This window comes from Eumetopias jubatus, unplaced genomic scaffold (genome assembly GCF_037043125.1).
Source record: "Eumetopias jubatus isolate StellerSeaLion01/CBP00866 unplaced genomic scaffold, mEumJub1_p1.0 scaffold_12, whole genome shotgun sequence".
In the NCBI taxonomy this organism is placed as follows: domain Eukaryota; kingdom Metazoa; phylum Chordata; class Mammalia; order Carnivora; family Otariidae; genus Eumetopias; species Eumetopias jubatus.
The window spans coordinates 27,821,433-27,846,966 of record NW_028274818.1 but is presented as its reverse complement, the minus strand read 5'-3'; the positions used below and the strand labels follow the sequence as shown (position 1 = coordinate 27,846,966).

At 52.9% G+C, this 25,534-nt stretch overlaps 2 protein-coding genes across 4 annotated transcripts in view; one reads left to right on the top strand and one right to left on the bottom strand.

Annotated features, from left to right (window-relative positions):
- Window positions 1-7,386, top strand: part of PPP1R12B (protein phosphatase 1 regulatory subunit 12B) — a 217,146-nt gene extending 209,760 nt beyond the window's left edge. For both annotated transcript variants that reach the window (XM_028120208.2, XM_028120207.2), the window contains one exon: window positions 110-7,386. In XM_028120208.2, coding sequence (XP_027976009.1) covers window positions 110-196 — 87 coding nt within the window. In that variant the 3' untranslated portion in view covers window positions 197-7,386. The remainder of the gene's footprint in view (window positions 1-109) is intronic.
- Window positions 7,387-15,488: 8,102 nt separating this feature from the next.
- SYT2 (synaptotagmin 2) lies at window positions 15,489-24,346 on the bottom strand. 2 transcript variants are annotated; one of them, XM_088016662.1, is made up of 8 exons: window positions 24,169-24,346; window positions 23,042-23,208; window positions 21,521-21,649; window positions 20,871-21,038; window positions 20,333-20,500; window positions 18,870-18,987; window positions 17,819-17,952; window positions 15,489-15,695 (listed from the first exon to the last, which is right to left on the bottom strand). In XM_088016662.1, exons 1-8 carry the CDS (start codon window positions 24,344-24,346, stop codon window positions 15,489-15,491), a joined length of 1,269 nt encoding a protein of 422 aa, XP_087872788.1. The 2 variants fall into 2 exon arrangements, with proteins under 2 accessions (XP_087872788.1, XP_027976142.1); XM_028120341.1 differs by having other exon boundaries at window positions 21,521-21,640.
- Between the last annotated feature and the right edge of the window lie 1,188 nt (window positions 24,347-25,534).

Sequence of the window (25,534 nt, the reverse complement as noted above, 5' to 3'; positions counted from 1 at the left end):
CAGAACGCCCTGTTCACGGGGCTGGCCTGGCCTGGCCTGGCCTGGTCAGGGAGGGTAAGGAGGTGATGTTGCCAAGCTCTAACACACCTTTCCCTCTGTCACCCTACAGGTGTTAACAGAACTGAAATCCGACAACCAGAGGCTGAAAGATGAAAATGGTGCCCTCATCAGAGTCATCAGCAAACTATCCAAATAGACTAGGCTCCCAATTTAGGAGGGAAAGGGCAGGATTTGCTGCCCCACCCCTCTTCTACAGCCATTGCCTTCCAACCAAAAGAAGTGAATATTTTGGTGGAAGGACAACGTCTTTCTGACCCTCCTCCAGTCACCTCCTCTGCACTGTACATTTCCTCTGCACTCTCAGTGCCCTGTTCCTCCCATGCCCCCCCACCCCCTGAGTTTTATGACAGTTTTAATTGAAGCATGATTGTGATCATTCAAGCCATCTGGAGAAGGCCTTGGGGAGTACACCAGGCTCAGCTGTGGACCCCAGCTTCCTGCTGCTCAGCTACTTGTCCACATTGGATTTGGTCCAAACATGTAAGGCCTCTACCCAAACCAGTACCCCACAGCCTTTTACACTGACCCAGTGTCCTCTGATATAGGTGAGTCTTACGGTGGCCATTCCAGGATCCTGTCTGGGATGCCAAGAGAAACAGGATGTTGGCATAATCATCGGACGGCCTCTGGAGCTCTGTTTCCATTAGATTCCAAGGTGACAGTGACTCTGCATTGAAGGTCTCTGCTAGTCTGCACCTCTCAGGAACTGACTTTTCTCTGACTCCTTGCTGGTGTTACTGTTACTTTTTCTATCAACAACCCAGTAACATCCCTGATTAGTCTTAATTCCTGTTCTTCCTTCATGCCTGGCCCCCTTCCCCAGGGCTCAGATGGCCCTGGCTTCCTTTATTCCTTTCCTTTCTGTCTCCCCTCCCCCACCTTACACATGGTGTAAAAGCTAGAACAGAGCACCTGACCTCACTTGTCTTTGGCCATTGTGGAAAATCATTTCTCCTGGGGTGCTCTGGAGACCAGAAGAATTGCCTTGGCGGCACCACGGGCCATCTTGCCGAAAAGCCAGACCCTGGCATAAGTGCCAGCCCGCTGCTCTCATCTCCCACTTGTTTTCCCTACACAGTGATTTCCTTTATTAGGGAATCTGGGCTCTGGACACCCCGCTCTGCCTCACCTCCTTTCGACCTTGTTTTCCTCTCTTCACTCGGGCACCTGCTCCTAATGAGAAAGGAAGTCCTTGTAAGGAGGCATGAGAGCTGGGGAGGGTGGTTGGGTGGGAGGCGGACCAGGGAGTGGAAGCAGGTCGGAAAGACATATATGGTGTAAGTAGAGTATCTGGGGACACTTGCAACCTTGTGACAAAGAAGACAGAAGATAGATCGTGCTGTGGTAATGGTGGTGAATGTGATTGATTGTTTCCGGTGGCGAGATTTAGGGGAGAGGCATCTGTTTTCTTAGAAGCCAACAGGAGAAATGACTTCTTACTAGAGGTCTGAAGTGGTGAGATCCTCCCAACCCATTGATGAGAGTCACGGAATCTCAAGAGTGGCAAAGCCCAGAGGTCATTTGGTTGAGCTTTCTGTTGTCATGTGACAGGGACCCCCACCTGCACCCCACTGCCCCAGCTCTGACCCATAGTCAGGTAGCCGTGCATTTATTCCTCGAAAGGTGGGCAACTCTGATAACCAGAAAGCTTTTACTAAGATGAGTCAGAGTCTGTCCCTGGGTGCTCCACACGGTCCATAGTGCCCTTTGATGTGACAGCCCCTTGTGTAGTTGGTCACCTCCCCTTAACCTTACTTCGAACTGGCGTTTTCCCGGTCCTTTAAGGCATTCCTCACATAGCATACTTCTCCTGCCTGTCACATCTCATCTGTCCTCGTCTGGACAAAAACAGCCTTTGAAAATATCATGCCCAAACCTGGACAGATACTCCGTTAGCACAAAATTAAATGGTCCTTGATGATGACCCCATAGTAATATCTAACGTATTTGGTCTTTATAGGCATTTTCTCCCTTGGTTGGTTTATTTTGAGTGTGCAGGTCATTTAAGTTCTCCTCATTTGCCCATGGTATTCAGTGCTTAGAGTGGTCCATTCTCTTAACATATACCACCTCTGTCCATTTTTTAATCTCTTTTCCGAAAATGACAATGTAGTTCTCCATGGCCCTCTGAAACATTACATGCTCGTTAAACCAGAGTTTATCATTCAAGAGCCTAATTCCAGAATAGGAAATACGTCTCCTCTAGCAAGACCCCATTTTTAGAATACCCAAAATTCTCTCTTCCGTTTCCAACCATTTTCCAAGAGAAGCTACTACTGATTAGGATTTGGTGTGAGCATGGGAGCGCTGTCAGCTCAGTTCTCAGGGAATGCTAAATTAGAGTAAAATGTTTCCTCACTTCCACTCTAAACGTCTTCATCATTCTAGGGAGAGGGAAAATCAAAACAAGGTGTTGACTAGTTGATTCTCCTGGCACATCCTGGACATTGGGCAAGGCATGGGGCTGGTTGCTGCCTCTTTCTCAGGAAAAGAAAACTGAATTATTAGGAAAACATTTGACCCTCTCCCATTAGATAGACCGGGTAAAGGGGTTACAGAGAGTTCCCTCATCTGTTTGTGCCTTTCAAAAGCGTGGGACAGAATCTAAAAACTCTTAGGTTGGTGTTATGGCCTGCTGCTTCACACAGCCCTTTCACATTAAAGATGCCTTTTCTTGCCAGAAAGTTTTCCTTGTGATGAAAAATTTACAAGCTTTTCAATCTCAGGAATATTGGATTCTATGACCAAGAAATCATGAAAGTGTAAACCATCCTAGGCAATTTCAGGCACTCTCTCTTATACAATTAATTTTATTAGACAGATAGACTCTGAATTCTGGTCCTTTCCCAGAGAATAAAATACCCTTTCTTCACAGTTGCTTTGACTGGAAGCCCCAGGAGTGATGGTTAGAGACCTAATGACCAGCCGTGTGCTCCGGGTGCCAACAGCAGCAGGCCTCCCTCCTCTTGTGCTGTTGGTCTGTTCAGTGGCCACATACCTTCTGTCCTCAGCCTACTGGTTTGGATACCTGAGAGCACCCCAGATAGCTCAAGCTGCATGAGTACTGCCGGTCTGGCCAACAATTTGGGGCTCAGCTGTGCTGTGTCACTTTTAGGGTCTTTACATGAAATATCAGAATGGGGGTGAGAAGGTTCTTGGTACAACTTTATATCCTCTGTTCTCATTAATTTGATATTTTTCAAAGCAAGCCACACCTTTGAGAGTAATGATTCAGCCATTCCAGAGATTCTCTGGCTGAGGTTTCACTGCTTCGCCTATTTGTCTTTCAAGGGCTGCTTACTCTTTTCCAGATAGCTCTTGGGCATGATGACCCCTAGTCCCAGTCTCTAGTGCAACAGAGTTATGCAAATCTTGGGGTGTTGCCTCTAAGGAATCTAAAGAATAGACATGCCCTGGGTTTGTTCAGTGCACTAAATTCCCTATTGGGCAGTCTCACTTGATATGTCCTGGAACCTCCCTGGCTTTTTCTGTCCAACTGCAGGATGTGTTCGCTTCTCTTCTGCGCCTTCCTGTCTCCCACCCCATGTTTGGGGCCAGGATGTATTTATTGCTCTGTGAGGCCACGTGCTTCTTCTGCCCAAAACAAAACGTCCTTATTCGACAGTTCTGCCCAGAAACGAGAAGGCTGAAACTCCGTGTATTAGCCTGTGAATCCCACAAAAACGTGTGTAAACTACTGTTTTGCTATCAGGGGCTTTTAAGTGAGCCAGGGGTGAGAGGAGAAGAAGAAACGCTCAAAGCCACGCATTTGGTTTGGTCTCTGGATTTCTGGCCCCAGTGTAGCCTCCCCTAGCCAGATAGACTGCCTCCCCTCGGACAAAGGCCGGTGTTTCCGTCCTGATCACATTGGCGGTCCTGCGGCAGGAGAAGCATGGAGATGAGAGATGGGCTATTGAAAAGATTGCCAGTTATTCAGCTTCCAGGCTGCTCTGCCCCACAAAAGGAAAAGCCTAAAGGATTCAGCAACTGAGCCACTAGGCAGGGGGAATTCCTGATACCAACCCGCTGGGGGAGCCACTGGTTCCCCTGGAGCTTAACACTGAGGTGACCCTACCTGGGCGCTGGCTGGGGGCCTTCCCTCCTGGCCATTCCCAGGGGCCACTGTTCGTGCTAGCACCACACCCAACTCTAGACACACAGCAGCCCCAAATCTAGGCCCAATTCTAACTGCAGATCTTGGTCCCCACACTGATTTTTAAGGCAGGTTTCAACCTATCAAAGGATGTGAGTCCTCTCACCCAGTAAGCAAGGCAGCTTTGAGGGCAGAAAAAGGCAAGAGGAAGGGATAAGCCCCTAGGAGTCAGAATAGCTGGGTTCTAAGCCCAGCTCTTATTAGCCACGTGACCTTGGGAAAGTCACCTTCCCTGTCTGCAGAATGCAGTTGGACTGGATCGTCCTTAAGATCCCTTCCAGGCTTACAATTTCTATTCCTAGGAAGATCAGGACATTTCTTAAACTTGAAATTTTTACTCTTGTTTTCTTCTGACTGTTTTAACATTAGCACGTCAAGGTTGACTTCCCATCCTTGTTAGAAAGTGAATTTAATATTGAGGGTAATTGAATGGTGTTGCAATTGCTTTCCCTCCTAATGGCTTGGTAAGAATATTAAAACCTGCAGAGGTGGAAATTGGAGCTCATGGGGAAATGGATAGAAAGCAATTTGTTGCAGGCAGCCTTTGGACAAGTTGTTTTAATAGGAAATAGAGCTGCTGCTTCATAGATTGCCTCAGCCCTCTCGAATGTGGTCTATGTGGCCCTTAATATCCAAAGGGCAGACATTGCCTTTCTGCTTAGCACCAGCTTACACATAGTCTTAAAGTCTGCCCTACAGCAGCAAGAGAATTTTCCTCAATGAAAACCTCCACTTTTTAGTTCTGTGGAGCCCCTCTGGATTCTGGACTATCGGAAGTAGGAGGTTCTAGTGCTGTTGAGGATGATCCTTCCTTTAAGCAGGTCTGCAGAGGAGACTACCAGTGCAGGAAGAAGTCATAGACCCTAAGTCCACACAGCCGTATTGCATAGAACAGCACTTAGCTCTGAAAAGCCTCCTGCAGGACTGGGTGTGAGTGGAGTGAAAGGACAGAGACCCTGCAAGTGAAGGTGGCCCGTGAGCTTGGGTGGGAAAGTGGGAAGGAGGCAGAACGAAGAGCGGGGCGGAGGCTGCCAGCACCGGAGGAGGGGGTCACTGAGAGGCAGAGCTGCGTGCAGGGAAATGAGTGCTGGTCGCCAGTACCCTGGTCCCTTGGCCTCCAGCAGAGCGGAGATTTTAATCAGCTTCCCTAATGGGTATCGACATTGCTTGGGAGCAGTAGACCCTATCAAGGACAGCTATTGATCACTTGTGTTCTGATTAGATTAGATTGGAAAACATCAACTTGATTGCGGCGCAGGCGCTGTTACTGTCACAGCTACCAGGGAGGAGGTAGTCTTTGGGGGCTGATAAAAACCAAATCAAGAATCTCGACTAGCCTGCTAGCAGCTGCAGGGTAAAAGAGATGCATTCACTTCTCCTTTGGGATTTGTGGTTGAGGGTCCAATTGAACCTAGCTGTGGCTTGCAGCCCAGTGTCCCCTCCTTGGGAAGAACCGTGGGAAGTGGGTATGTTCAAAGACAGACACCACTGGTAAGTGATGGATTGATGAATGATCTGATCTTACCTAAAAGAGGTGTAATGATTGGGAGATTGCTCTTGCTTCTAACCTGCATGCATACACGTGCACATTTGCTAGGCTGGCGTATTCTTGAACCAATTTTATCCAAGTGTATTCTGTTAATTCATATCTTTTGCTTTTCCCCTGCCCTTCCAGTCCCCCAAAGGCCTTCTCTCTGAGCCATTCTCCAGTCCCATCTGCTTATCAGTTCGGACTGTGAATCTGCCAGAGTGATCCTTTCTGTTATTTCTCCTCCAAATTTCCCCCTCATGCTTCCAATAAACTTCTTGGGTGTCCCCTTAAAATGACATGAGGATGCTTTTATGTCCTTCCAAACAAACAAACATACCGTTCACCCTTCCTCTCCCATCTCCCTCCATTCTTTGTTCTCTGCTTTTCTCACTTGGAGCTAATGATACATAGGAGGTTTTCTGCACATCAGCCATGATTCCCGTTCCAGCTCCATCCACCAACAATGACTGCCACCACCACTCTTCTAGTTTCAAAGGCCCCTGGCCGTGCTAGTAGCCTCTCAGAGATGAGGTTTGAATGGTGGGCATGTCTCACTTGTCCGTAGCCTGGCCAGGGAGACCATGGGTAGCCATGTCTAGCTTACTCAGTCTTTGTCCTGAGAGGTTTGACTATTTCCAGCTAGAGACAGAGTGTCTTCCCAGAAAAAAACTTCAGCCCATTGCTGCCTTGCAGGAGGCAATTCAGGAAAGGCACACTGACTGCAGGGAGCCTCTTAGAGCCTCTGACGTTCCCACAAAACCAGAATACCAGAATTGAGGATGAGTGCAGATCCTGCGCTCGCTAGACTCTCACCTTAACATATCTGACCTTGTCTTTCCTCCTTCCCACCCCACTGAAGCCTGGGACAGATTCCAGCTGTCCTCTGGTGAAGAAGGCCAGATAACGAGAGGTTGGAGGAAGGAGGACGTAGAGGCTCAAGCAGAGGACACCAGGAGGCGGGCTGCAGGGGTGGGAGAGGGTTCTGGGAGGATGCAGCAATCCAAAATAACTCCACTTCTGGCTAGAGTCCCTTGAGCCTTTGAAAGATTGGGCCTGCCACCTAGCTGGCACCCAGGTAGGCCCACCGTCTCTCTGAGGAGGGAAGGAACGTTTCACCCTTGCGCCCCCCGCTCTTGGAGAATATACGGCCTGTTCTCACTGGACTCATTCAGACCCCGGCTTTGGCTTCGTGGTTTCCCTCCCTCCATTCTTCCCCTGCCTTGACCATGATCAGTTAGGGGTGAGAAGAGCTTAGAAGAACCACACTGTGGTCTTCATGCCTCTCCCATTTTAGGGGCTGAATTTTGTCTTTTCTCCACTCAGTTCACTCTTCACTCCCGACTTTACTTCCACCACAGTTAGAGCACCAGATGTAACTTTTTCAGCTGACTTGTGTGGGTTTACTTCAGTCCGTTGTAAATACACCTGGGGCGGGATAGGGACATTTAGGGAGGGGGGGCCAGATTCGCTTTGTGAATTGAATGTATTTTTATGCAATTTTGAGTGGCCTTTCAACCCTGAGATGAATGATTGTGTTTTACTGGTTGTTACTATATAGTATTATTAAGTATTCTGTGTTTGAAAGTTTGGGAATAATAATATTCACATCTATATGATGCCTGTAAACACAACCATATTTATAAATGAGTAAATAAAACCGTGTTTTAACTTTGTGACTGTGTCTCCGCAGTTTAGGAAATGGGGTTTATAGGATCTCCCATCTAGAGGAGCCCATCCCAGCATTACGGGGAGGGGGGCTCACCCTCCTGCCTCTGTCCCAGGAACAACCACGAGTGAATCACTATCACTGAGAGCAGGATCTCAGGAGTCAGACCAAGGACAAGCCTAGATTGGAGGTTCAGAAGAACCGTAGGAAGAAATCAAGATTCCCGGTGTTGAGTGCCTAGGAATATGGTGATTTCTTTGAAGAGAGCAAGGCTCGTGACAGAGGTGTGGAGCCGGTCTGGATGGAGGGACACGCATGTGCTCATGCACACGGGCAGGAGAGGGCCAGAGGGGCGGCAGCCAGGGCTCCTGCAGGTGGCCCAGCATCCCCCCTTAGCCCTCTGCTGTGTACGTGGTCTTCACGAGGCCACCGTGTAGGTCACAAGAGCCGAAACCGCTCAGTAGCTTCCGACTACAAAGGCAGCTAACGCGGCGATTATCGGAGGCTCAATCTGAACTCCCAGGAAAGGAGCCGTGCACGGGGGAGGCTGCTCAGGCCTGCTGGCAGGGATGGCAGGTGGGTGGCCGGGTCTGACCTTGCTCAGCCAAGGTTCGGGTCTGGTTTCTCTATCCAGCAAGCCCGCCTCTGGCTTCGCTCAGCCCTGGGTTCTCTGCCAAGCGGAAATCCCTGGTCACTGACTTGGCGTAAGCACAGGGAGGAAAGATGCTTTTCCCTTGCGGTCACCCAGCTGCTTGTAGCCCAAGCAGCAACAGAACAAACACACATGATGTCATGGTTGAAGAGTTCAGACCTGTCCCAGGGCCCGAAACAGAGGCAAAGGAGCATGTGTGATGTGAGGGTCTTCTAAACCACAAATGTCCTTTCCCTTTCTGGATCCCCCGCTTGACCTGGTGAGGTGTTTGTTCAGGGTCCAAGTATCCCCTGGCGGCCCTGTGGTCCAGCCCTCTGCAAAGGGCAAGAGCCCCCGGCAGAGAGCTCACGTGCTCAGCCAGGAGACCCAGCTCGGACAAATCCCCAGCCTCTGGGCTGAGCAGCCTCCCGCCCCTCCCCTCACCAGGCCACCCAGCCTGCCCTGCTCAGGAACTAAGGCAGCAAGCCCAGATCTGCCATGCCTTCCAGGAGACAGGTCCACAGGCGGGAGAGGGAACCAAGGAAGGAGCCTCACCCTTTCCAGTTCTTGGGGGTGTGAAACTGGGTAAAACCTCTGAGCATAAGAGACTCCATTTTGGGACTGACACTTCATCCTGTTTTTAAAAACAGGAACTGTGCTACTGAACTGGGCAGAGGCACAGGACTGCACACAGGCCTGCTGCCTCCACATTCCCCATAACAACTGGACACTCTGCAGAAGATTTTCCTAGTAACCAACTGTACTCGGAAAACCAACTGTAAAATGTAATTGTATCTTTCAATCATAATTTTTGGAAAACAACTTGTGTACATTTCCTAATACTTCCACAGTCTGCTGATAAAAAGCTCCAGCTTTTACTCCTGAAGGGACACAATTGGGTTGCTACCCAAAGCTGGGTACCCTAAATTGCAATTCTAAGACCCCCACATAAATGCTTTTATTTCAGTTCTCCCTCTTTTCTCTCTCAACGGGGGCAGTTGCTGCCCTACTTTCTCTTTCCTTAAAATTCTGAAGCTTCCTCCTTGGCCCCTAACATCTTTGCCTCAGAAATCAAAGACATTTAAAGCTCTTTACAATGGGGCGATTGAGGACTTTATAGAAATTCTTTTTCAAACTTCCATTCCCCAGCTTCCGTGTCTTGGCACTCGGAAGGTGGCTGTTCCCCCAAGCCCAGGCCCACGGGGAAAGGAATCGAGGGTCCTCCAGCCTCCCAGACCACGTCCCCCAGCACCACTGCCCTGACCCCAGAAAGCTGTCATGAGGATATATGTGCCCCACCACCCATCACAGACTGCGTCCCCAAGAAGAGAACGGGCCTGAGGCCCCTTGTCCTGCTTCCCTGAAGGAAGACACTGGCCTCGAGGCCAGGTTCTCAGAACCCTCTCCCCGCCCCCCCCCCCCCCCCCGCCCCGGCCACCATGCAGAGCCTCAGGAGGTAGTTCCTGCCTGCCCCCTCCCTGCAGCCCGGCAAACACTAGAGACACCCCCCACCCCCAGGTTTCTTTCAGCTCATTTCTTTAATAAGGAGACACAGCTCATTACAAAATAACAATTTGACAGGAGATCAGACAAGAACAACAGAGTCCACATAAGGGGGGGTGTGGAGAGCATTGCCAAGCAGAGGAGGTGGGGGGCGAGGGGTGGGGGTGGGGCCTACACAAGGTGTCCTTCCTATGGAGACAAAGGCAGGGTTCCCGGCGGGGCCGATGCGTTCCAGGGGTGACCTGAGGCAGGCTAGGGTCTGCCCTGCCCACCACCCCGGTTTTGAAGTTTTCAGATCCCTGGGATTTCAGAAAGCAGCAACTCAAGTCCTTAGATGGGGACAAGTCAGGGCAGAACAGTCAAGCTTCTTTGAAGAGGGTCCTCCTCGAGTCCTGATGGCTGAGGAGGGCTGGATGGAGAGACCCCATGCACGCGGCTCTGCCACCTCACCAGGCCAGACCCCCTCAACTCTTGCGTGCATTGCTGTCTGCTGTGGGTGTGGAGAGTGGGAGGGTCCCAGAGAGTGCTAGCGGGAGGCTAGACACGTCTTCCCTCCACGCCTCCAAGCTCCGGATCCCAGCCCATCCGGAGATGGTCCCCAGCACGACGATCCCTGGGGCTTCTGCGTGCTCACAAGTCGTGCTTTGTGGAGGGCAGAGCCCACCTCGCCGCCTTTGGCCTTGTCCTTCTCACATTCTGGTCTCCCTCCTTCCTCATGCTTACCAGTCGCCATGCCCGAGGCCCCCTGGCATTATTCCCATGAGTTGTCTGCCCTTGTCGGTGCCCTTGGGGCCAGGAGCTGCAGGCTGGAAGCTTACATGCCCATCCTGGTACAACAGAGTGATGTGGGACCTGCAGAGCCCCCAGCTCTGCATCCCCAATTCTCTCCCACAGGGTGCTCCTGGCTGGGGGGGGGGGGGGGTTCTGCAGGCCTCAGGCCATCCAGACTCTTAGGCGCTGTCAGCCTGCAGGAGGGAGCACGGTGGGAAGAGCCTAACCCACTGCATTCTCCAGTGCACTCCCGCCCCCAGAGGCCTTCCTGCATTGCCACCCACGGCCCCTGACCCCACTGTGTTACAGAAGCAGGGCTGGTTCTGTCAAGCCCGGATGGTGATGGGAACCTGAGCCGCTGACTAGCTGCTCCTGAAAATCCTGGTTGCCTCCTCAGTGCCCTGAAACTATGGCGTCCCCCCCACTGCCCCGACCACACGCAGGATGGAGATGGAGTTGGACTGTCAAATCCAGGTGGAGGGGCCCGCCTGGGCAGGGCCAGCCCGGACGCCTCCTGGGACTCGGCCAGAAGCCCTGGACGCCATCCACCCTCGTGACATGGGGCTGAGAGAGCGGGAGGGGTGACAGCAGGTGAGCCCTTCACAAGTGTTCTGTGGGGAGCCAGTCAGAGGGACACGGGGGGGCTCCTGGGAGGAACCAAGGGCAGTCTCCAGCAGGAGGCCCCCTTTATGGCTTTTCAGTGAATTCATACAGTGGGAGAAAGGGGCACACCGCACACATACGCGGGACACAGTAGACCCCAGGCTGGACACAGCGCACGGGACACTGAGGGACGGCTCTGCAGACGGATGTGCAGCAAGCAGTGGGGGCCGGCCTTCGGGGCGCCAGTGGCCCTCCCACGTCCCCGAAGGCAGAGCTGGTGCCCGAGCCCGAAACCGACGCCCCCAGCCGGTGGCTCCCACTGGGGGGTTCCCAATGGGGTGAGACAGGGTGGGGCTTGGGGACAAAGACTTTACGTGACATAAAATCGAAGGAGTGGCCTCAACAAGTTGTGTAAAGTGGGGTCGAGGGCAGGGGTTAGGGGGACTCTCAGCATGGCCATGCGACTATTTACAGAAAGTCAGAGACATGCATGTTGAGTAAACGAGACTCGGTTCATAGGTTTATAGATCACTATCTTCTTTTATATATAACTAAATGCACATGGAGGGGGTCATGAGGCTCAAATGGCTTCAGAAGGTTCTTGTTTTGTTGTCACTTAAAAAATAAAGTATATTCATGTGTCTTCAAGTCACAGTGTCCCCTTCTCAATATTGCAGCTCGAAAAGCAGGTTAAGTAAGATCCTTGGTGACCAGTCTCTGGCCCCCTGGGACTGAGGGGGCAGAGGGGGTAAGTGGTCATAGCATAGGGGTGCCAGATACAACACAGGATGGCCAGTTAAATTTGAATCTCAGATAAACTACAAATCACTTTTTGTATCGTATGTCCCAAATTTGCCTAAGACAGACTTTAAATTTATGTACTGTTTATCGAAATGCAAATCAAACTGGATATCTTGTATTTTTATTTGCCAAATCTGACAACCACGTTGTGGGACCCCGCGCCACCAAGACCAGGCCTTGGGACCCTTCCCTGCCTGCCACCAGCCAGAGCTCTGAGAAGGGGCGCCCAACCAGCCTCAGGTGGGAAGGCGGAGAGGAGTAGGGACAGAGTGGAGGGTCGGAGGGCAGGTCCTGGCTCAATCGCTTCCTACCTTTGTGTGGAAGGACAAAGGACAGCCTCTCTCTCTGTATGTGGTTGGGTGAGACCGAGAATTAGCATACATTAGAGGAACAGGGAATCTCTCACTCCCAGCCGCAGGGGAGGTCTCTCAACCTCTCTGCTCACCCACCACCACCCCACTGCATGGAGGCTGGTTTTTCAGGGAGCTGGTTTTACCCACAGGAGGCTCTCACTGGAGCCCTGGGCCAGCAAAATCATCCCGGACTGATTCTGCAGAACCGCAGCTATGTATGGTTTCCTGGGAAGAAAAGAAGAGCAGGATCTGAGACTACGCTCTAAGCCCTGCTGTCCCATCCCCCAGCTGAGGGATCCCTGCGAAGGCTCTTCTCGTTCATGCCAAGCACCTGCTCACTGGCTCTCTGGGGCTGCCCGACTGTTCTCTACCCTGCTTCCCCCAGGCCTCAGCTTCCGCTTCCAAAGTCCAAAAATCTGCATATGGCTCTGGCAGAGTTAGTTTCTCTTCTGGAAGGATTATTCAAGGAGAAAGGAGAGGACTGAGCTTTCTGGCCTCACCCCAGTTCCGGATGGGATTGGGTTTGGGTCTTTATGGTCTCAGTCCATGTGGAAAAAATCACTTCTATCCTATTTTCCTGTCTGCAAAAGACTTTGGGAGTGAGAACTCACAGTTGCAGAGGCCTCCAGAACCCCTCACGAGCCAGAACTCACTCTGTCCCACTTCAGGCATACACCCCAGCACCCTAACATCCCCAGAAATAAACCTGCATGGAAGTGAGGGTTCAGAATGATGCTCCGTGCCTTGGGTAACATCACCCCTCAGGTGTAGAAAACTTACAAGCATAAGTATGTTCACCTGCCTAGTTCATGGACCTGGATAGATGCCTTCACTAGGATGGCTCATCTGGGCCAAGGGCCCATCCAAGGACGAGCTGGAACCTAGGTGGGTGGGAGGGAGGAATTGTTGCCCACACTCAGTCTCTCAGCAATCTGTCCCCACCCCTCAAGGCTGCTCACTAGAGGTGGCCCAGAGTAACAAAATCCAGCCCCTGTCTTCTGGCACATGGACACCCAAACCACCAGAGGTGCCCACCATTTCCTTTCCCCCCCGCATCAGGAGAGTGGCAAATCTTGGGCTCTGGAAAGGCTGAATGAGGTTCATGGGCAGAGAAGAATCTCACGTAGTAGAAAGTACATTGGGAAAGGGCAAAAGAATGAAGGTAAGGAAGATGAGATTGACAGGGAGGTCCTATGAACAAGGGTTGTGGGATATGGTGGGGAGAGAGACCCTGAGAAAGCACCAAAATCCCACAGTTCTGGGGATGGGAGAAGAGTCCAGTGACTTCTGATGTCCGTATCAGGACATCCTACGCTGCAGTCAGCCAGATTCTGAAGGCACCCTATTTTCCTACAACTCTCTACCATGACCACAACTCCGGTCCCAAGGACCAAAGCTCACAGTCCTTGTCAGAGTCCTACCTTCTCATCATTAGGTACACACCCACACTCACACAGGGTCCAGGAAAATACAATCTCCCATGTACCAAGGGCCACTAGCATCTCTGAGAGATGAACAAGGCTGAAACCCGCTTCCCAGTCTGGTTCTGGTGGAGGTGTTCCCTCATCCCCTACTCTAACCAAAAAACATGGCACAGCAGAAACAAAAAACCCACCTTTCTTTTAACAAAATAAAAAGACACTCCGCACCTCCTTCATGTGGATCCTCAAAGCCTGATTTTCTCTAACACTGTCCATCTATCTCAGGTACCTACAGGAAGCTGAGGTGGCCCAAATGGGGCACGACAGGAATTTTTGCTGGGAGAGAGAGATCCCCAAGGTTCTGAGGAAGCTATGAGTATTCTGTGGTGAAGAAATGGCAGGGGCCTCAGGGCTTCATTGATGGAAGAGAGAGGCTGAAGGAAGGGAGGCAAGGACGGGAGGAAGGGGCAGAAGGAAGTGGTGCTGGCCTCAGGCCATGTGGGGCCTAACTCTCTTGCCCAGGCTGAATGCTTGGAAGGAGGCTCAGTGCAAACTTGACTAACATATATATGGCTTTTTATCAGTGCTGGGGACAAAAGCTGAAGAGGGAATGGGACACAACTGAGCGTGGGGTAGAAACCCCAGCAGGTGTCCTCACCACCCATTTGGAATGGGTGTCCTGCTTCCTGGCATTCAGAGCGAGAAGCCTCCCTAAGAAATGGTAGGCTGGGGCCTCCCCACAGGTCTCCCTGGGCCCCACCAGCTGCCCGTACGCTGTCTGGCATGGAAGGCAGAGGAGTGGGAGCTGGGGGGAATCTCAGCACTCGCACCTACCTCATCCGGGAAATCTCTGCCATCTGTCCGCCATGCTCCCCTTCTTACCTGGACCTCAGGGGAACTAAGAATATTTAAACCTTCTTTTAGAGTTCTCTGGCTCTGTACAGAAAACAGTCTTCAGATAGCGTTGCTCTGTTTAGATTAAAAGAGAAAACAGAAGCAAAAGCCTGATGAGGAATCAATGCAAATGAACCGCATAGCTTATATTCTGGAAAGGGAGAAAACATCCGTGTTTCCCACTGGAAGGGAGTGAAGAAGATCCACGAGTTCATTTGGTCTTTCTAGGTAAATGGGTCTTGTTTCTTCATAGTTTGATGTTAACTGTCATCAACATATGAGGTCCCAGGAGTGATGGTCCCTGTTAGAGCCTGACCAATCTAGTGAATAGTTCATGTCCATGAATGTCCCAGAAACCACACTTGTGGGGAAACTATGCCTGACAGGAGGAAGTCTATGATGGCATCAGGGATTTGGTCCCAGTTCTGGACAAATCCAGTCTCCACATCTTGCCTCCCAAATAGCCACCCACAAGGAGTACAGGAGCTTCTGGCTTCTGACCGGGATTCTGAGCCCTCTCCACGAGCTGACAGAAGATCTCCCACTTAGTGGATGTCTCTTCATTTCAGGGTCCCTGAAGAGCTTTCTCTTCCCACACAACTTTACTGTCCATGGCTCATTCCAGGAATGCAGAGAGATGCTCACACACACACACACACACACACACACACACACACACACACACACACATCATAGGCCACTGTGTTGCATTTCCTGTCAGGAAACAGGATGTGCTGCCATTTTGTTGGCCCAGAACACTCAAAAAAGCAGGAAGTGCTGCGACTTTCTGCCGAAGAGGGCCTCACTCAGGGTGGGCTTCAGTGAAGCTTTGAAGAAGTGAGAGGGAAACGTGACAGGGCATGCAGCAAGGACCGCTCCTGGGACGATGAAAAGAGCCAGACTTCTCTTTCACCTGTTAGGGGACTCTCCTCACACAGCCATCAGAGGGAAGTTGGTCCTTAAAAAGAGAAAAGGAAGGAAAAACAGGGACACAGCCACAAACAAATGAGAAAGAAAACCTCTAAGGTCGCATAACTGAGGTATTGATAGCTCTGGATCTTGTCAGTGTCTGTCACGGCGCGGGGTCCCGGCCACTGCCGCCTACTTGTTCTTGCCCAGAAGTGCGTCCACCTCCTCCTCGGGCTTGAGCGAGTGCCACTGGGCGATGGGCCTCCGGGGGTTGGCCAGCATGTCGGACCAGTGCCGCAGCTCCGTGCCCGTGGCGTTGCTGCCCACAAAGATCTTGCCGATGGCTTCATTCTTGCCCAGCTTGTCATAGTCCAGCACGGTGACCACCACCTGGACTTTCTGTGGGAAAACAAAGGAGGGAGGGGGTTGGCAGGTGAAAATGAGCAATCCCGGGACAGAACTTGTCCTTCTCCATCCTCTACTCCAAATGCCCGGCAAGGAGAGGCCTCCCTGGGCACCTTGCTTCCCTCTCTGGCTCCAACTAAGACTGAACTTACACGGAGGCAGAGACCACACCTGCTGGAAAGAGCCTTTGTTTCTACCGAGAGGCACCTACTGAGCATGTGCCGGGCTCCGGCCCGCCATTGAGGGGCTGAGGGTGGAGGACGGGGAGGAAGTTGTGAACATCGCCTCTAACGAAAGCAGCAGACATGTACTCAGACACCTACAACCCCAAGTGACAGACACTGACAGGAAAGGCTTCACAGAGGAGGTGACACAGAAACTGGGAGGTAAGGGCTGAGGGCTTTTCTAGGCAGAGAGAGAAGAGGATCCCAGGAAGGAAGAGTAGCCTGGGTCAAAGCGCAGAAACACAAGTGTGCACGTGGTGTCTGGGGAACAGACGAAGTTCAGAGCCACTGAGGTAGAGTGTGAGAAGCAACAAGGCGTAAATGGGGCCAGCAGCCCCCCACGAATGGGCTTTTATTCTTCAGCTGAGCTGCAGGGAGCTCCCAAAGACTTCTGAGAGGAGTGGCATGGAAATTTCAGGATGAGAACCCAGGCGCTGAGGTGGGAGATTCACTGGAGGGGGACTGGGCCTGGCTGCGGGGTCGCGGTGGGGTCGGGAGGGGAGGGGGGTCGTGAATGCCTGAACCAAGGCAGGGCAGTGGGAATGGAAGTAGGGGCCAGACTGGAGAGGTGTTGAGGGAAGGGAATCAAGAGAACTTGGTGGTCAGTCGGGCCGGCGGAGGGGACAGTCAGTACCTTCCTCTGGTCTGCCCCCCCAGCGCCCCCTCCACCAACTCAGGCTCATCCTTCAGGACCAGACATGCTCCAGCAAGCCTCAGCTGTGCTGTCCACCGTGCTCTGCGTTTGCTCACGCTGAAGGCCCATCTCCCTGTGTTTCGGTGGCCTGTTACTGCCGCCCCTCCCGACCGTGAGGCCCTCGGACGGCAAGGACTGTGTCTTCTACACGTGTGTTTCTCCAGCCCCTCACGAGTTCCCGGCACTTAGGGAGTGCTCAGCAAAGTATGTTGGATAAATGAGAAAGGAAAGAAAAAGGGCAGAGGGTCTGAGATGATGCTCTGGTCTCTCGCTTGAAAACAGAAGGCGGACGAAGCAGGTTTGGCTGGGAGCCATATGCGGAAGATCATTAAATTGGTTTTAGGCACGTCGAATTTGAAAGCCCTGGGCCAGTTCCCTTTATAGCCACCTGAAGTGTTCCACAAGGACGACCCCTCTTGGTCTAACATTATCCCCGAGCTGCCCCTTGTCCCCTTGATGACTTCTCCATAGATGCCGACACCAGCTCTGACGATTCCCTTGGCACCCCTTCCTTCCAGCCCTAGGGAGGGGAGGGCAGGGGGTGCGGGGAGAGGGAGAGAAGAGGGGGCAGTTCAGCCCAAAGAGGGAGAGACCAAGACTGCAGGAGGATCCAGCACTCTGCAAGCCCCTGACGGCTGGGTGGGTATCTGGTCCTGCCACGTTCAGATCCCACTCACGGCCGCTCGTGGTGAAACACAGAGCTCACCTCCAACACTTACAGAGCTTGCTGGCAGGAGGAAGCTAGGAGAGAGAGAGAAGGGGAGGATGGAAGGAAAGAGGAGAGAGGAAGGGGGCGGAGGGGTAGCTGGGGGCAGACCTAGGGAGCAGCCGAGGTGGGGGAGGGATGAGCGAGGCGGGAAGCGGCTGGCCCAGGAGAGCAGGAAGAGGAGAGTCTGCCCCCCCCGCCCCCCCCACCTCCTCGGCAGCTCCAACCTCACGGGGCGCACCGCACACGCGGCTGCCCCCCAGGCCTGAAGGAATGACTTGTTTTGAATAGCTCATGTTCAACTCAGGGACGGGGGGGGGTAAGCTGTAGAAGGGGCCCCGGGGAGGAGGCCCCAGGATGGCCCAGTGAGAGCCAGAGCCCTCCCTGCCTGAGCGAGGCGGCTCGAGGTTTGGGGTGAGTTCCCTCGAGCCCCTACGAGGGCACACGTGCCGCCCCCAGCCGCTTGTGCCGCTATGCCCGAAAACGCGTGCACCTGAATCTGCTCGAAGGGGATCTCAAAGCTGAAGGACTCGTTGAAGTAGGGGTTCAGGGTCTTCTTCTTCACCGTCGTCTTCTTCTTCTTGAGCCTCTTGCCATTCTGCATCAGGTGGATCTTCACGTAGGGGTCTGCGCAGGGAGAATCCCAGCCCCAGAGAGGCTCCCTTAGCTCCCCCCCACCCTCCCACCAAATGCACTCGCCTCCCAGAGCGCCCACCGGCCAAGGCCAGGCGCCCAGCAAGCCCTGAGGCACAGGCTGCTGAGTCCGAAAGAAGCGAAGTAAGTGTCTAGTTCAAGGGCAGCAAGAAAGTTGCACTTCTAAGACCACCGCGGACTGACTGGCTGTGGCTGCCTAGAGCATTACATGGGGGCTATTCCTGAGACTAAGGAAGGCCTCGTCCAGAAGGAGTAAGGGGGTTACTTGGTGCTATCTGTCCAGGCAGGGGACAGAGGAATGCTAACGGCACCACACACATCTGCCATCCCTGATTCGGTCCAATCCTCCAGACCTTGCAGATGAGAAACTGAGGTTCACAGAAGGGAAACGACGTGTCCCCGGTCACACAGCTGGTCAGTGGCAGCGCTGGGGCCAGCAGGCCCCATGCTGTGGGTCAGCCCCGCTCCGAGCGCTGCCCACCCCGCAGTGCCCTTACCAGGTAGAGCCGGCAGGGCCTCTCCCGGAGAAGTGTCCCGGATGGTCAGTGACACGACAGAGAGGCAAGCTCCGGGCTGCACCCCGTCCCCTTCCCACACTTCCCTGGGAGAAGTCCCTAACTCATCTGGGAGATGAAGCTTCTCTGATCCTTTCCTCCATGGCCCGTACCGCCCGGCAGCTCAGAGCGGGGACAGGGGACCCTCAGAGAAAGGGGGGAAAGCCGGGCGTCTCCTGCTCCACGGTGCTGCCCCCAGGACCCCCAGCTGCTCTGACATATCCCCTATGTCCCAGGGCAGGAAAGCGCGGCTCTGACGGGTGTGTGAACAGAGGGCTCGGGGAGGTGACTGGCTCGCTGGTGCCACCCAGTGGCAGCCAGAAGCCCTGCACGTACCTGAAAGGCCGCCTACGTCCATCTTCTTCAGGTTCTTGGCCTCCAGGATGCAGACGGTGAGCTTCCCGGCCGTGGGCACGTAGCGCAGGGAGGTGCAGATGTCGCCCAGCTTCTCTGGCTGTCCCGGGGGGAGAGCAGGACTCAGGGTCATCTCAGCCATCCCACCGCTTCCAACACGGCTCATGCCCCTCTTGCCGAGACTAGCAAGACAGTGGTGCCTCCCCAGCTCTCTGGGTCCCCAGTCCCCACGTCTGTGACGTTTGGAGAAGGTCTGGGGGCGGGGCCTCCTGCTGCAGTTCAACAAAGCCCCCCAGAGGGGGACTGCAGGAACCACGGCCTCAGGAGTGAGTGGAGGGAGCGCAGGCTGCGGGCAGGAGTGTGTGCCTGATAGAAGGCGCGGGGCGTGGGGTGCATCCGGGCTCCCACCCCAGGCCCAGGGGAGGGGGGAAGGAGTGGGTGTGGCGCACTGGAAAGGGCTCCTTTCCAAGGACACAGCGAAACTGAGTGTCTCAGAGGTCTTCCTCCCTGACCCCTTCCGCCCTGGAGGTAGCTCCCAACAACCATTCCACTGGCACAGTGATCCGTGGTCCTCAAAGCACGTTGCATCCCTTTTCCTGGGTTACTGTGCCCGCAACGCTTTCACATAGATAAGTGGAGGATTCTCTGTGACCACTGAGAGTTCCACAAAGCCCCACAATTTCGCACTGGAGGCAGGATGAGAACCCAGGGCTGCTGAGTCCTGCGAGCTCTGCCAACATCACACCAGAGTCGAGCTTCTCAGAGACGGGGCCACTCGGGCCAATTCTGACCACCTCACCCATATCCCAGCTCAGGTGTGCTGGCCCTGCTCCCACACAGCGTGAGCCCCAAGGTAAGGAAGGGTGTGTTAAGTGTCTCTTCTCACCCCCTCCATTACCACCTGGTACTGTGCTGGACACACAGCAGGGGCTTGGCTGAGACAAAGGACCGATGCCTGGAAGGAGCAGTGGCTAAAATGGAGTATCTGGCACACAGTAGGTGCTCGTTAAGTGTTTGGTAAGTGATTGAATGCTGTAGCAGTTGCTGGGAGGACAAGCCCCCATACTGAGAAACTTTTAGAATAAATGTGGGCTTTCCCTGTGGGTAAACTGAGGCACGAAGTCATGAATCACTGGCCCTAAGTGACAGCAGGACCTTAGGAGTAAAATAATAATGGCGTTCTCCTTTACTTGAGCACCTACTAGATGCCAAATGCCTACTGGGTGCCGGGTGCATTACAGAGATAGGTAATTCTCACCTGCAAAAACAGACTACAGGAGAGAACCCAAGTCGAAAGAGATTCAGTGACGTATGCAGGGTCGCACAGCTGAGGGCGTGGAGCTGGGATCCTAACCCGGCTCGCTAACTCTAAAGCCCGCCCTCTCCCTGTCAGGCCAATAGGCGGTAACCCAGGTTGGCAGCCACATTCATCTTCCCCCTCTCACCTCCTCCTTCTCCCCGCCCTGCAGGTCTCTCCACTCCTCGATGGGCTGGCCTAGGTCCACGGTGTTCATAGGCACCTTTACCTCTCCAATGATGTCGTGTTTGGAGAAGCGGTCAAAGTCATAGATAGCCATCACCAGGGTTTTGCCTCCTAGCTCCTGGTATGGCACCTGCAGGGCACAAGCAGGATCAGAGAGGGGTCAAAGGAACTCACGCACCTCCAGGGGCTGCTGTGGGCAGGACCCTGGGTCTGAGCTCTGTTCCCGATAGCCCACAGGACTCTCGGTGAGTGTGTAGAGACAGAGAGAAGACTTCGGGGCCTGGGGGAGCAGAATGTGTTTGGGAAGGGGGGATGTCCCAGGCCTACAGGAGCCTGAGCAGTGACCTCACACAATAAGCCCACAGTCCAACCTGCCATCGTTCCAGCCTGAGCTCATTTCAGGGCCTTAGCCATGGCTAAGGACCAAGGAAAGGTCTGCAGAACTCAAACGGAATTGGGATCGGGGAGGGAACTGGCATTATCCTTCCAGCCCGCATCACCTTGAAGGTGAAAGTTTCATTGAAGGCAGGGTTCAGTGTCTTCCGATGGACTTTGGTCTCGTATTTCTTCTTCTTGTCTGGAAGAAGGAAGACTTTGACATAAGGGTCTGAGGTGCCTCCCATGTCCAGGGCAGGCAATTCAGCAGCCTGCAGAACGCCAACGGTAAGCTGTGGAGACAACAAGGGGGCCCTGAGTCTCAGGACTGCTCCAACATCAGACCTGGCCCCGAGCCCAGCATGCACCAACCCTTCCCCAGCGGCAGGCTGCTGGGGGCTGGGGTGGGAACAGGCTGGTGTTAGAGAAGAAGACCGGTCTCCATCTCCAGCCCCAGGAATTTGGCATGATATCAGTGGAAGCGGAAACTGAGAGGGCAACTGATTTGCCCAAGGTTGGTGGGCAAGTTTACAGCAGAGCCCATCTGAGCCAGGGAACCTTCTCTAGAGCACGCTGGTGGCCAAGGCAGAGTCAGTGTCTTGGGGTACATGCCTAGGGTTTCCAGCCCACCCCACTCCATGGAAGGGAGCGATGTCTATGGGCCGAGGTGGGGGGTGAAGGGTGTGGGAGGGTGGGGTTGTTTCTATCCCCCTCCCACCCAGATCCCAGCCCTATGCCCCGTCCCCCACTTCACCCCTCAGCCCAGCCCTCATACCTGGTTGGCCTGGAAATCATAATCCAGGGAAAATTGCAGTTTGCCCAGATTCTCTGGCTCTTTCTCTTCCTCCCCTTCACCTTCTCCCTCAGTCAGGCCAGTCTCTGCATCATCATCGTCCTGTGGGGGCTGGGCAAGAGGAAGGGTGAGTTAAAAGGAGAGAAAGGAGCCTAGCTGGCGCAGGGCCATCGGGAAGCCAGCCCCTCTGTGCCCACCCTGACTCGGAGCCGGGTGTGGGGCGAGGAGTAGGAATGTGGCACTGTCCTGGGGACTTGCTTCTGCCGCAGCCCCTTGAAGCCCCCAGGCGGCCCCTCACCCTCAGAACCCCGGCCTGTGTCCAGAAGACGCAGCTCTGGTTTGGGTGTGCCTCTCTCCTTGCAAGACACAGTCCTATGAGGCCAGGCACCACGCCGATGCTCTAGCGCTTCTTGAGGTAGGGGAGAGGTGCTTCCCTTGGTAGCCGCTCATTCTTCCCCAGCTCAGGCCCCACCCACCCTGGGCAAGACTTACCAGGAGCACAGTCCAGGCATTCATGAGTATGGAGAGTCCACAAAGGTGAGAAGAGAAGGGAAAAAGTGATGTTAAGAGAAAATCCTACAGCTCAGACCAGCCCCTGAAGTTACAGGCACCTGGTGAGACCAGGCTGAGCGACACCCAGATCATTCTTGGGGTCTTCCCTCCCGCCCCGACTTCATAGTGCAGGCTTCTTTCGGGGGCGTGCGCGCGCACGCACGCACGCACGCACACACACACATTCACACACATACAGGCATGTATACACATGCACACTCAAGCACTCAAAGGCTTTAATCTCTGGCTGACTTCTGGAGATCAGGCCCTTCCTCCCATCCTCCATATTGATTTCTTGAGTAAGAGATTTCTCCTAGTCACTCCCAGAACAAATGAACGAATGTGGGTAAAAGTGAAGTACCCTGGGGCCTTTGGAAAATTAAAAGGAGAAACTAGGGTTGACCAAAGGACATTTCCAGGCCAATCAAACCCCCAAAACAGGGGTAAATAAACCAAAGGATAATGTGACTAGAGAGATGGGTTCCACTTGGCCCTGTCTTGGTGCCCCAGGACCATTCTTTCACCTCATTTGATCCCGCACCCATCCCAAGCACCCATCCCAAGCAGACGCCTCCAGCGAGATTTTGTCCTTTAGTCTCTTCTGGCAAGAAAACACAGGGCCACTCCAATGGCGGTTTCCTGGAGGGTTGGGGTTTCTCTTTCCAACATTTTGTCCCATAGCCTCTTTGGGGGTCAATATATTGTTCTCTTCCTCTGTCTTTTCAAGGATGAGTCCGTGCTAACACGTGAGTAAGTCTCCCCTTCCCACCAGCTGATGGGTAGACAACATTTCACTAGAGACGTAGGCAATAGGCAGGGGGAGGGCATTTGGAGGTCTAAGGAGGGGAGCTGTTTTGACTGTAGAGCCCAGAAGCCTTTGCTTCACCTTCCAGCATCTGGAATGGCTGGGCTGGGCCCCTCTCCGATCCTCCCACCCCTGCATTGTCCTACCTGACCCCCTTTCATGTCCTTCATGTTCATGGCATTCTTCATGCCTTTGCCTTTCTCCTTCTTGTTCTTCTTCTTCTTACAGCAGCACTTCTTGCAGATGCAGAAGCAGCAGGTGAGGAGCAGGAGGCCAGCGACCACAGCAATGGCGATCAGTGCCCAGGGTGGTACTGCCCACACAGAGAGGACCCCGAAGTCAGCAGCGCTCTGCCTTACAGCCCGACCCCATAGCATTGGCTAAAATGGGTGAGACTAGGAAGTCCAATGCCCACACTCCACCTTTTTAAACCACACACTCATGAGTGCTTGACGTGTAAGTTGCATATCCTTTTTGCGTGTCTTTTCATTAATACCTTGCTCTCTCCTTAGCCTACTGCCCTTGTGGATATAGCCCCCTAACTGAGAGATAACAGCCAGGTATATATAAGGAAGAACATCAGTTTGGCTCTGTTGAGTTTTGACTCGTTTGATCTATGGAAAACTGGCTTATATTGGAGAGCATGGGATGGTCCTTATCTGACCCAGGTATAGGAAGAGCCCCTTCAACCCATTCCCTATGTCCAGTCTGGAGAGGGCTGACCCAGGGCCAGCAGGCCAAGCTCCTTAAGGACCTGGAAGGCTCAGCTTTGCGAAACTCAAATATCTGGGGATGGGCCCTGGGCTGCTCTCTGGGGTCCTGAAGCGCCCGCTCCCACTGGTGGGGGCTGCTCCCCTTAATCTCTGGTGACTCCTATCCAGCCTTTGCCAGGAATTCAGAAAGCAGTGAGGGAGGAGGGAAGGTATTTTCCATCTTCCAAACTAAAGCAGTTTCAAAACGTGACTGGCAAACTTCAATAATGACTTCTGTTTCATGACTTTTCATCTTCCTCTGGTTTCACCTTTTGACAATTTTCTAAGCTGTAAGGACTTTTTCCCCCCCGGGAGACTGGGGCACATAAAACCCTGTCTTCCCTTTTAATAGTGCTAGACCCCACTCTCCCCCATTCCTGAAGGGGCTCCCCAAATAACCCATCCTGGAATCCAAACATGCAGCCAATCACGTCCCAGGGTTCTCCCCACCCTGCCCTGCCCACAAGGCCCTTCACTAACCCTAGCCTCACCCCGCCCTCTCAGCCACCTGGGGCACTCACAGGGGATCTTCTGGATCTCGTTGAAGAATTTCTCCTTTATCTTGGCAAACATGTCCTCCTTGCTCTCCCCAGCGCCCTCACTCTCGGTGGAGTTGTGTAAGAGCCCAGCTGACACTGTGGCTGTGGTGGTGGTAGGAGCCACAATGGGCTCCTGGTTCCTCTTGAAGATGTTCCTCATGGTGGCAGAGGGGATCGCTGCAGATCAGAGGGAACAGGAGCAGATGAACATCCCAGAGGTCTGAGTGCAGAGAGCTCTACCCAGAGGAACAGGAAAAGTCTTTCAAAAGCTAAAAACTATTAATAATAGTCCCTTTATAATGCAAAGACAATTCCCATAATATTAACAACTGCGGGAAAACAGCAACAGTCATGGTCAACATCAAGTTAGGACATATATGAGTCAGGCACTGTGCAAAGTACTCTCCATGCATGACCTCATTTAATCCAAACAATAGCCCAGTGGTTTTTTTTAAAGATTTTTATTTTATTTATTTATTTATTTGGGAGAGAGAGTGAGAGAGAACACAAGCCGGGGGGAGGAGCAGAGGGAGAAGCGGACTCGATCCTGGGACTCCAGGATCATGACCCAATAGTCTAATGTTTGATTATTATTCCCATTTAACAGATGTGGAAATGGAGGTTCAGAGAGGTCAGGCAGTTTCCACTTAGCTGGTAAGCTCTGAAACTGATGTGTGAACCAGTCGGCCTGACTCCAAAACCTGTAAACCTAATCGCTTTCATATATAGCTCATTTAAATCCAACCACACAACTCTAAGAAGGAGGCAAGGCTCTGCTTTCGAAGACTCCTTCTTGAGCCTTTCTCCTCCTTAACTTCTGTGACCTCGTTCTGCCTAGATTCCTGCCTGTTCCTGGCAAATTCCTGCTGTCATCATCCCTGCCCTCAATCTACATCAACATCTCTAGAAAACAGAAGGCAAGAGATTGAAAGAGAAGCTGCCCATAATTTTACCATGCAGAGATAACTCAGGTTCGCATGCTGGAGCATTTTATAACAGTTTTTCAGAGTTTTTTTTAACCTGCCGAGGCCATACTACATGTAATTCGGCATTCTGCTTTTTTAATTTTTATTTATTTATTTTTAGAAAGATTTTATTTATTTGAGAGAGAGAATGAGATAGAGAGAGCATGAGAGGGGGGAGGGTCTGAGGGAAAAGCAGACTCACTGCTGAGCAGGGAGCCCGATGCGAGACTCGATCCCGGGACTCCAGGATCATGACCTGAGCCGAAGACAGTCGCTTAACCAACTGAGCCACCCAGGCGCCCTCTGCTTTTTTTTTTTAAACATAGGATTTTATCATAAGCCTTTTCTCTCTCTTTTTAAAAAAGATTTATGGGGCGCCTGGG

What these genes read in the sequence shown, in the direction of transcription:
- SYT2 (XM_088016662.1), bottom strand. Translation starts at nt 24,346, where the DNA reads ATGAGGAACATCTTCAAGAGGAACCAGGAGCCCATTGTGGCTCCTACC. An exon ending in ATGAAACTTTCACCTTCAAG is followed by an intron (nt 20,501 to 20,870) that starts GTGATGCGGGCT and finishes TGTGCCCTGCAG; the next exon opens with GTGCCATACCAGGAGCTAGG. An exon ending in TCCCCTTCGAGCAGATTCAG is followed by an intron (nt 15,696 to 17,818) that starts GTGCACGCGTTT and finishes GTTTTCCCACAG; the next exon opens with AAAGTCCAGGTGGTGGTCAC.